This window comes from Salvelinus fontinalis, chromosome 34, assembly GCF_029448725.1.
Source record: "Salvelinus fontinalis isolate EN_2023a chromosome 34, ASM2944872v1, whole genome shotgun sequence".
In the NCBI taxonomy this organism is placed as follows: domain Eukaryota; kingdom Metazoa; phylum Chordata; class Actinopteri; order Salmoniformes; family Salmonidae; genus Salvelinus; species Salvelinus fontinalis.
Genome location: NC_074698.1, coordinates 27,416,595 through 27,428,653, shown reverse-complemented (window position 1 = coordinate 27,428,653; position 12,059 = coordinate 27,416,595). Strand labels below are relative to the sequence as shown.

The following is a 12,059-nucleotide window of genomic DNA, read 5'->3' as shown; positions in this document are numbered from 1 at the left end:
AACCTCCAGTCATAACTGACCCGTCCATTCTAAGCCTCCAGTCATAACTGACCCCGTCCATTCTAAGCCTCCAGTCATAACTGACCCGTCCATTCTAAACCTCCAGTCATAACTGACCCGTCCATTCTAAGCCTCCAGTCATAACTGACCCGTCCATTCTAAGCCTCCAGTCATAACTGACCCGTCCATTCTAAGCCTCCAGTCATAACTGACCCGTCCATTCTAAACCTCCAGTCATAACTGACCCGTCCATTCTAAGCCTCCAGTCATAACTGACCCGTCCATTCTAAGCCTCCAGTCATAACTGACCCGTCCATTCTAAGCCTCCAGTCATAACTGACCCGTCCATTCTAAACCTCCAGTCATAACTGACCCGTCCATTCTAAGCCTCCAGTCATAACTGACCCGTCCATTCTAAGCCTCCAGTCATAACTGACCCGTCCATTCTAAGCCTCCAGTCATAACTGACCCGTCCATTCTAAGCCTCCAGTCATAACTGACCCGTCCATTCTAAACCTCCAGTCATAACTGACCCGTCCATTCTAAGCCTCCAGTCATAACTGACCCGTCCATTCTAAGCCTCCAGTCATAACTGACCCGTCCATTCTAAGCCTCCAGTCATAACTGACCCGTCCATTCTAAGCCTCCAGTCATAACTGACCCGTCCATTCTAAACCTCCAGTCATAACTGACCCGTCCATTCTAAGCCTCCAGTCATAACTGACCCGTCCATTCTAAGCCTCCAGTCATAACTGACCCGTCCATTCTAAACCTCCAGTCATAACTGACCCGTCCATTCTAAACCTCCAGTCATAACTGACCCGTCCATTCTAAACCTCCAGTCATAACTGACCCGTCCATTCTAAACCTCCAGTCATAACTGACCCGTCCATTCTAAGCCTCCAGTCATAACTGACCCGTCCATTCTAAGCCTCCAGTCATAACTGACCCGTCCATTCTAAGCCTCCAGTCATAACTGACCCGTCCATTCTAAACCTCCAGTCATAACTGACCCGTCCATTCTAAACCTCCAGTCATAACTGACCCGTCCATTCTAAGCCTCCAGTCATAACTGACCCGTCCATTCTAAACCTCCAGTCATAACTGACCCGTCCATTCTAAACCTCCAGTCATAACTGACCCGTCCATTCTAAGCCTCCAGTCATAACTGACCCGTCCATTCTAAACCTCCAGTCATAACTGACCCGTCCATTCTAAACCTCCAGTCATAACTGACCCGTCCATTCTAAACCTCCAGTCATAACTGACCCGTCCATTCTAAACCTCCAGTCATAACTGACCCGTCCATTCTAAGCCTCCAGTCATAACTGACCCGTCCATTCTAAACCTCCAGTCATAACTGACCCGTCCATTCTAAGCCTCCAGTCATAACTGACCCGTCCATTCTAAACCTCCAGTCATAACTGACCCGTCCATTCTAAGCCTCCAGTCATAACTGACCCGTCCATTCTAAACCTCCAGTCATAACTGACCCGTCCATTCTAAGCCTCCAGTCATAACTGACCCGTCCATTCTAAGCCTCCAGTCATAACTGACCCGTCCATTCTAAGCCTCCAGTCATAACTGACCCGTCCATTCTAAACCTCCAGTCATAACTGACCCGTCCATTCTAAGCCTCCAGTCATAACTGACCCGTCCATTCTAAACCTCCAGTCATAACTGACCCGTCCATTCTAATCCTCCAGTCATAACTGACCCGTCCATTCTAAGCCTCCAGTCATAACTGACCCGTCCATTCTAAACCTCCAGTCATAACTGACCCGTCCATTCTAAGCCTCCAGTCATAACTGACCCGTCCATTCTAAGCCTCCAGTCATAACTGACCCGTCCATTCTAAACCTCCAGTCATAACTGACCCGTCCATTCTAAGCCTCCAGTCATAACTGACCCGTCCATTCTAAGCCTCCAGTCATAACTGACCCGTCCATTCTAAACCTCCAGTCATAACTGACCCGTCCATTCTAAGCCTCCAGTCATAACTGACCCGTCCATTCTAAACCTCCAGTCATAACTGACCCGTCCATTCTAAGCCTCCAGTCATAACTGACCCGTCCATTCTAAACCTCCAGTCATAACTGACCCGTCCATTCTAAACCTCCAGTCATAACTGACCCGTCCATTCTAAACCTCCAGTCATAACTGACCCGTCCATTCTAAGCCTCCAGTCATAACTGACCCGTCCATTCTAAACCTCCAGTCATAACTGACCCGTCCATTCTAAGCCTCCAGTCATAACTGACCCGTCCATTCTAAACCTCCAGTCATAACTGACCCGTCCATTCTAAGCCTCCAGTCATAACTGACCCGTCCATTCTAAACCTCCAGTCATAACTGACCCGTCCATTCTAAACCTCCAGTCATAACTGACCCGTCCATTCTAAACCTCCAGTCATAACTGACCCGTCCATTCTAAACCTCCAGTCATAACTGACCCGTCCATTCTAAGCCTCCAGTCATAACTGACCCGTCCATTCTAAGCCTCCAGTCATAACTGACCCGTCCATTCTAAGCCTCCAGTCATAACTGACCCGTCCATTCTAAGCCTCCAGTCATAACTGACCCGTCCATTCTAAGCCTCCAGTCATAACTGACCCGTCCATTCTAAACCTCCAGTCATAACTGACCCGTCCATTCTAAACCTCCAGTCATAACTGACCCGTCCATTCTAAGCCTCCAGTCATAACTGACCCGTCCATTCTAAACCTCCAGTCATAACTGACCCGTCCATTCTAAACCTCCAGTCATAACTGACCCGTCCATTCTAAACCTCCAGTCATAACTGACCCGTCCATTCTAAGCCTCCAGTCATAACTGACCCGTCCATTCTAAACCTCCAGTCATAACTGACCCGTCCATTCTAAACCTCCAGTCATAACTGACCCGTCCATTCTAAACCTCCAGTCATAACTGACCCGTCCATTCTAAGCCTCCAGTCATAACTGACCCGTCCATTCTAAGCCTCCAGTCATAACTGACCCGTCCATTCTAAACCTCCAGTCATAACTGACCCGTCCATTCTAAACCTCCAGTCATAACTGACCCGTCCATTCTAAACCTCCAGTCATAACTGACCCGTCCATTCTAAACCTCCAGTCATAACTGACCCGTCCATTCTAAGCCTCCAGTCATAACTGACCCGTCCATTCTAAACCTCCAGTCATAACTGACCCGTCCATTCTAAACCTCCAGTCATAACTGACCCGTCCATTCTAAACCTCCAGTCATAACTGACCCGTCCATTCTAAACCTCCAGTCATAACTGACCCGTCCATTCTAAGCCTCCAGTCATAACTGACCCGTCCATTCTAAACCTCCAGTCATAACTGACCCGTCCATTCTAAGCCTCCAGTCATAACTGACCCGTCCATTCTAAGCTTACCATCAGACCCCCCCCCCCCTCAGTCTTTGTGTGGTTCTTTTTAAAATACTCCCTACAAAGCCCCTCGCCATTCCGGGGTTTTCACCTTTCTGGCCACTATGCCAAAGCATTCTGGGAATATGGAGCCAATGGAAAGACATGCTATAATCTCTCATCTATTAGTCGATGTTTGAGATCTGAGAATATCCCATTCTCTTAGTCATAGTCTGGTCTCACCTTCTGACTGCTGTTTGTCAGACATAAACTTTGTGTTCCCATTTCCTCTTCACACTGGCATTGCTCCTCTTTTCCGTACGTGTGTGTGTGTGTGTGGGTCCCTGCGTTCGTGTGTGTGGGTCCCTGCGTTCGTGTGTGTGGGTCCCTGCGTTCATGTGTGTGGGTCCCTGCGTTCGTGTGTGTGGGTCCCTGCGTTCGTGTGTGTGGGTCCCTGTGTTCGTGTATGTGTTTGTCCGTGAATGTCCCTGTGTTTTTGTGTGTGTCTCTGCGTGCACGTGTGTGAGTGTGTGTGTGCTCCTTCACTGTCTTTGGTCTGGCACCCTCTGGCCCTGTAAAAATAAATCTCCTCTGTGTCTGTGTGCCCTACACCACACCACACACTGCCAGGTGAGATGAGCAGGGCAGGACACTGTGGTCAACTGGCTGTGTACTAGGGATCATTTTAGTGGAATCCAGCCTAGCTGACCCTCTCATTTCAGCAGTGAGTTAGTGTGAAGAGGCCTTGAGATGTCTGCTCTGGTCTGACACCTTCACCCTGTTTGTGGCACCGTTTTGATTCACACATTCCTGCTGCGTAACATCTTTCCATTTTGTGTTCTCTCTCTCTCCTCTCTCTCCTTTCTCTCTCTCTCTCTCCTCTCCTTTCTCTCTCTCTCTCTCCTCTCTCTCTCCTTTCTCTCTCTATCTCTCTCTCTCTCCCTAAAATACTATCTCTCTCCTTTCTCTCCTTTCTCTCTCTCCTTTCTCTCTCTAAAATACTCTCTCTCTCTCTCTCTCTCTCTCTCTCTCTCTCTCTCTCTCTCTCTCTATATATATATATATATATATCTGCTTCTCGGGGGAAGTCTGTTCTACTGGCCAGCCGCTGCCCTCATCATCACAGGATATCCTCTGTCTTGTCTCTACAGCGTGTCATACACACATATAGTCAGACAGACACTTGGTTAGTGTGTGTGAGCTGGGAATACTTTCACTGTGAATTTCCCCTCCAGTGACTGACCCAGTCTGGTAACATGACTTACCGCAATTCACACACAAAAGCTCCTTTAACTCATGTCTCATTTCCTTGTTGCTGTGTGTCACAGTCTGGTCAGTCCTTGGAACTTTCCCTGTCTGAGTGTCTAGTGGTCAGTGGTCAGTGGTCAGTAGTACTAATAATAGGACTTCTATTCTTGTGTGTGTGTTGCGTGTGTGTTCAGGCCCAGTCATTGGAGAGTTCCTGCCCTTGCTAATGCCCCTTCTGCAGAACTGTCTCGACCCAGAGAGAGACCCTGAGATGAGACTACACATGTTCACCATGCTGTCCAAACTGCTGCTGGACGCTACACACACACTGGACTCCCAGGGGTGAGTTCTGAATGGACACACACACACAATCAGCCAGTCCCATTTGAATTCCAACCCCTTGGCCCTAACCCTTCAAAGTTTGCATATCTGTAAGGTTGAAGCAGTATTGGTAAGCTTTACCACTACACTGCTTAAATACTTCTCCAGGCATGCAACATGGGGGGGTACAAAGGGAGGGATAGGGAGTGATTTGGGACCGGCTGATACACACACACACAGATTCCCACACACACACACACAGATTCCCACACACACACACACAGATTCCCACACACACACACACACACACACACACACACACACACACACAGGCTCCCACACACACACACAGACTCACACACACACACACACATACTCACACACACACACACACACACAGACTCCCACACACACACACGCTCCCACACACACACACGCTGCCACACACAAACTGACGCAAGGACACGCGCATGCTCATGCACGTAAATTCACATACTGTACACACACATGCATACACACGCACATGCATGCACATACACACGCAAACCTGTGTCCACCACACAGACATAAAAAATGCATGATAAACACCTAGCTCCTACAGCTAAGTCGCCGAGTGAAAACAGGAAGTACCTCTGGTTTCCCGACATACCACAATATGGGTAAAGGAGAGGTGAAAGTTCAGTAATGGTCTTAGACACACACAGTTAAAGCCAGGCTGGACCGGTATAGCCCAGGTTGACTTTCCACAGGCTCGTTAGCGCAGGCTGACCTAAACCTGTCACGGTTGTTTTCATTTCTACAAACTGCCCTGAACGTTATGTGTTTCTCCCCAGACGTTATTAGCAGATTTAGCACAGCTCATGTTTTTCCAACTTCCCCTCATTAACTGTAGAATTAGCAGCCCAGCGACACGGGACCCTCGTCAACAGAAGTAGTTGTCAATGATGTATTATGTACAGCATGTCTATGGTAGCTGTCTCATCTCAGGCTCTGCTGCCTGCAGTGGGTCTGTTTATTCTCTATGAGGCTTGGGCTATATAGAGTCTATGGCTACTATAGGAGATTGGTCATAATAGGAAAAACCATGGGTGTAATTTCCACTAGGAATGGAGGGGTCATGCCCCCCCCACCCCCCACCCCAGCTTTTGACTGTTTATATTTCTCATTACAAGGCTGAATTTAGAATTCATAGAAGCCATAGCCCAAATGCATGGAAATGAGCTTTACATGGCCTAAATTGTCGTCGTCCCCGTCTCACTAATCTGGATGGAATCTACCACCACAGGCATCTTGTTACATCTGGGACCTACCAACATGAAACATACCTAGCAATATGCCTCTGGTGGGGGGTGGGGGAGGGGAGTATTTTGTGTTGATCAATCTGTCCTCAGTGAGTTAGTAACGCCAGTTCTGATCACACTGTCTTTCAACACTGTTAAGAGGGATGGAGTGTTGAGACTAACTGATTGATTCAACGGACGAATGAAGGACAGAATTAAACTTGTATTGCCCTGAAGAGAATTTCATTTACACATCATGAGACACATTGTAAACAGACACATGCAACTAAACCACCTGTGGGGAGGCTACCCGTCACCCATTCCACATTACATTCAGTCAGATCCGGACCAGGATATTAGCAGACAATAACATGAAAGACTCCTCATGGGGTCCCTGAATATCTCTGTTATCTCCCCCTCTCCGAGCCATTTCCACACAGTCCGTCTCTCTTCCCCTCCAGTGCCTCTCTAATCTAGGGGAATGCATTAAGTTAAGCCGGGGCCGTGTGGTCTGTGGTCTCTGCTGTGGCTCCTGCGGTCGGAGCAACAGTTGTCTCCGTCACTCAGTGCGGTACCTCGTCAGCGTGGTCCCCAAGGGTGGACCGTGACTGCCTTGGGTGCAGCGCGTGTCACCGTGGATGTGTACATAATGGCTTGGGTCATGTCGAAGTCAATCTGGGTAGTTTGTATTGATAGTTTGTAGTTATTATGGTGTGGAACCCTTTTAGTCAAACTGGCCAAAGGAGTTGGTAGAAGCAGACTGCCACCCAGGCTAGAAGTCAGACATGAAGACATTAGAATGGTGAACTCCAAGCTCCAGATGTGAGTGATAGCCGACATCCACGTGTACCATGTAGCAATGCTCTTCACTGACATGAGGCACGTGTCCCATGTAGCAATGCTCTTCACTGACATGGGGCACGTGTCCCATGTAGCAATGCTCTTCACTGACATGGGGCACGTGTCCCATGTAGCAATGCTCTTCACTGACATGGGGCACGTGTCCCATGTAGCAATGCTCTTCACTGACATGAGGCACGTGTCCCATGTAGCAATGCTCTTCACTGACATGGGGCACGTGTCCCATGTAGCAATGCTCTTCACTGACATGGGGCACGTGTCCCATGTAGCAATGCTCTTCACTGACATGAGGCACGTGTCCCATGTAGCAATGCTCTTCACTGACATGGGACACGTGTACCATGTAGCAATGCTCTTCACTGACATGGGTCAACTGTGCTAGCTAACAGACATCTGGAATCTATCTATTTTGGATTGCTCTGACTCTCCCTCAGCCCAGCGACGTGCCCACCTCCCCCTTGCGTTGGTAGCTGTTTTGGTTGTGTTCTAGCTGGCCTCCAATAGTTAGGCTCTAGTTTTCTGACCATAACCGTGGTGGTTGGGTAGGCTAATAGCTAATTGGCTAAATAGCTAACGTTAGCTGGCTGGCTAGTTTGCTGGCTAAGATAACTGCATATAGCTAGCTAACATTATTTGATAACTGGTTAGATGGTGTTATGTATTTCCAAAAATGTAATTGACTTTAATGTAGCTGTAAGCTAGGTGTTGATAGTAACTGGCTGACTCATTCAATGATAATGTAATGTTAGCAGGCTGGCAGGGCTAACGTTAGCAGGGTAGTATGGCTAACTTTAGCAGGCTAGTAGGGCTAACTTTAGCAGGCTAGTTGGCTAGCAACCTTGCAAGTTGATTTGTAACAAATTCATAAAGTATTTGCTTGTAAGCTGGCTTAAAATTAAATTGAAACCAGTAGTCATCAGTGCAAGCAATTTGGTTTTATTTGAAGTTAAACATTTGAAGTTATTTCTGTTAGAGGTTACATTATAGTGAATGGGCTGGCTGCCGGGTCCTCCATATTACATCACACCCAGTAAAACATTTTCAGACATGACTTCGGCGTTCTGATGGGTTTGATGTAATAACTAGAAAAGTAGAAAAGTGAGCTGTATCTTTACATTGGGACTTTTAATGCGTATACTAATGCAAATCCATTTGTTATACGTGGTTACAACCTGCCTTTCTTTAAGTAATACCTTCCCGCACACAGTCTCTCCCATGTAGAATGTTTGTAGTGCAGCACACCCACACAGACACAAACTCCCATCTCATCAAGGCGACAGTGATAATGATGCACAGTATCTCTCTATAATACACTCTTTGTTCCTGTAACAAAATGACATAATAACATGTCGGCAGCAGAACAAAGAGAAAGGAAAAGGGAAGAGAGAGAGTATCCTCAAACATATGCCTTAGTTCCACTGACACATAATGGCTTTGTTTCATGTGGATCTGTGGGCTGCTATTAAAGGTTAAGGTAGAACACAAGTAGAGAGGTGGGCTGCTATTAAAGGTTAAGATGAAATACAAGTAGAAAGGAACGTGTTATGGGAGAAAGAATACACCCCACACTGTGAAAATGACAGATCAAATCAAAGTTCTTCTTCAGAAAGAGGTGTGTGTTGTTGGCAAGGAAGGTGTGTAATTGCTGTCTGAGATTTACAGCATAAAGCTAGGTTGTGTAGAGACCCGACAGGCTAGCATTTTGTGTGTGTGTGTGTGTGTGTGTGTGTGTGTGTGTGTGTGTGTGGGGGGCACATGGGGATGTGTGAAACTTACTCCTCAGCCAGAAGTGTCCCCACTTGCGCTGCCAAATAGCTAGCTATTCACGTGCTGCGATTGGTAAGACACTTCAGGAGGGTGGTCATGTGTGCTTGCAAAGAAGCAGAGGTCCTGTGTTCGGGCCTCAGTATGAGCCGAATCAGGAGGAAGCAGCGTGACGTCCTTTACATGTGCGTTACTTGCTGGGAGTAGCACTTGTCTTGAGTCAGACTGTGTAAATGTGTGTTGGGTACCAAACTGACAATCATATCTTATTGTGTGTCTGCGAGCGCCATGCGCATTATTGATGGGATTGGTCAATGCGATGTGGAAAGATCCATTACTCTTCATGGCATCCTTTCCATCCACTTCCATATAGGACAGAGAGAGCAGGGAGAATAGAACACATGAAGGCCGCTGACTGGCTGCTGGCTGCATTAGTGGGAGATAGGCTCCCCCTACTGGCGAAGAGATGGTACAGCCCGCTCCAACATGTAGTCATACAGGGTCACTCAGAACAGAAGTATAACGGGGGTGTATATAGGGATTATAGAGACTGCTGCCATATTTTGCACTTACAAATACCACATGTCAGTGTTGGGGAGAAATGGGGTGCCGGACTCATAAATGAACTGTGTGTGTGTGGGCGCGGGCAGGCAGGCAGAGGGATGATTGAATTGGCAGGAAAGTAGAGAGTGAGTGAGAGAAGAGGAGAAACAAAGGAGATCCAGATGGTCCTTTCCTCTTCATCCCCTGTTCCCTCTCTTTCTGCACCTCTAGTCTTACTTCGTATCCACAGACCGGCTGGCTGTGAGAAACATGGCCGCAGATACAGCTCTGTGTCAGTGGTTTGTCACTGAGTAGCGCTCAGTAATCTCCAGTAGCTGCCTGGTAGCTCTGTATTAATGTGTGTATTCTCACCAAGTGTTTTCACATCGCATCACGTCATAAGACTAGGAGGCTACTTCCCAGTCTGCTCATCCTGACTCTGATGACGTTGCCTATTTCTACAGACTGCATCATTCATCACCGTATCGTTAGATTATATTAGGTATTCCTAGACTTTTCTGCTAAATTTTTAGGAATTTCATAGTGAATTATTCGATAATAGACTAGGGACTAGACCATTTCTTTATTTTCTGAAGAAAGTAATGTATTTTTCCTTATGATTAGAACATTTCTTGGGAGTGTGGGAACTAGTGTCATTCTACTAGAGCCTTCAAACTCCTCTCTGGACCTGGATGCCAGTTCCACTGTGTGTTTTCATTGTTCCCCTCTAACCAGGGACAGATTTAGACCTGGATACCAGTTCCACTGTGTGTTTTCATTGTTCCCCTCTAACCAGGGACAGATTTAGACCTGGATGCCAGTTCCACTGTGTGTTTTCATTGTTCCCCTCTAACCAGGGACATATTTAGACCTGGATGCCAGTTCCACTGTGTGTTTTCATAGTTCCCCTCTAACCAGGGACAGATTTAGACCTGGATACCAGTTCCACTGTGTGTTTTCATTGTTCCCCTCTAACCAGGGACAGATTTAGACCTGGATACCAGTTCCACTGTGTGTTTTCATTGTTCCCCTCTAACCAGGGACAGATTTAGACCTGGATACCAGTTCCACTGTGTGTTTTCATTGTTCCCCTCTAACCAGGGACAGATTTAGATCTGGATACCAGGTGGGTGTAATTAATGATCTGGTAGAACAGAGAACAGGTCACAAATCTTGCTGCTGTGATGGCACACGCTGGTATTTCACCTAGTAGATATGGGAGTTTATCAAAATTGGGTTTGTTTTTCGAATTCTTTGTGGGTCTGTGTAATCAGAGGGAAATATGTGTCTCTAATATGGTCATACATTTGGCAGGAGGTTAGGAAGTGCATCTCAGTTTCCACCTCATTTTGTGGGCAGTGTGCACATAGCCTGTCTTCTCTTGAGAGCCATGTCTGCCTTTCTCAATAGCAAGGCTATGCTCACTGAGTCTGTACATAGTCAAAGATTTCCTTAAGTTTGGGTCAGTCACAGTGGTCAGGTATTCTGACACTGTATACTCCCTGTTTAGGGCCAAATAGCTTTCTAGTTTACTCAGTTTTTTTGTAAAATCTTCCCAATGTGTCAAGTAATTATCTTTTTGTTTTCTCATGATTTGGTTGGGTCTAATTGTGTTGCTGTCCTGGGGCTCTGTGGGGTTTGTTTGTGTTTGTGAACAGAGTCCCAGGACCGGCTTGCTTAGGGGGCTCTTCTCCAGGTTCATCTCTCTGTAGGTGATGGCTTTGTTAGGAAGGTTTGGGAATCACTTCCTTTTAGGTGGTTGTAGAATTGAACGTCTCTCTCTCTCTAGGAGGTTCTGCGAGCACCTGGATGTGTTTCTATTGGAGTTGCTGCTACCTAACCTGGTGTGGAAGGCAGGTAGTACTGCTGCAGCTATCCGTACCTCAGCTCTCAGCTGTCTGCTAGCCCTGCTGCAAGGGGGAGCCATCCCGCCCAGCCAGGTAAACACACACACACAGGTACCTTCACAAGTGAACACATACATAGAAGCAGAGCTGCCATATCTGTCGGCGCCATCTTACTAGCCTGGTGTATAAACTCTGAGCTTTGGCTAAAAAAGATGTTAGCTTTGTCAGAAATGCTACAACAAGGTAGGACATCATTTGTTCTTAATGGACTAAATTTGCACTTGAAAGCGATAAATTATAAATGTAATCAAAACTATTGCTCATACAACCTTATTCAGTCTGAAAGGTGGCAAGTCTGATGGTCAATTTATGGATGCTGTAAGCTCGTTCTTATTCGATGCCTAGATAGTCAACTAGGTCGGGGAAAGAAATAGTAATTTTTTCCCCTAATGTTAATGACCCTGCTAAAAATCCGGTATGGGGTTCTCAGTAATGGCATGACGACTCATGACGAGAGGCCTCAATCAAGTTGATTTGCAAAGTTTCATCAACATCGGTGTCATATTGGTTTAGATATGATGGTAGGGAGCTTTGAATTTAATCAAACCATACTAATAATTATATATATAAAAACAATATTTTTAATTAAAATCATGAATAACTGTCTTAAAAAAAGAGATGATAATATATTATCAAGCCTATCCACAATTTATCTTCCCTGCAAGATGTTTGGTTGATCATTGTGGACATTGACAATATCTGATTTCTTTTTTTAAATACACAATGAACTATACATTTTGACCCCTCTTCCTGGTCTAAGGG

At 46.4% G+C, this 12,059-nt stretch overlaps 1 protein-coding gene across 1 annotated transcript in view; it reads left to right on the top strand.

Annotated features, from left to right (window-relative positions):
* Positions 1–12,059, top strand: part of LOC129833656 (dynein axonemal assembly factor 5-like) — a gene marked incomplete in the record, with an annotated part of 67,678 nt that overhangs the window by 36,416 nt on the left and 19,203 nt on the right. The window contains 2 exon segments of the mRNA XM_055898371.1: positions 4,816–4,963; positions 11,180–11,330. Coding sequence (XP_055754346.1) covers positions 4,816–4,963; positions 11,180–11,330 — 299 coding nt within the window.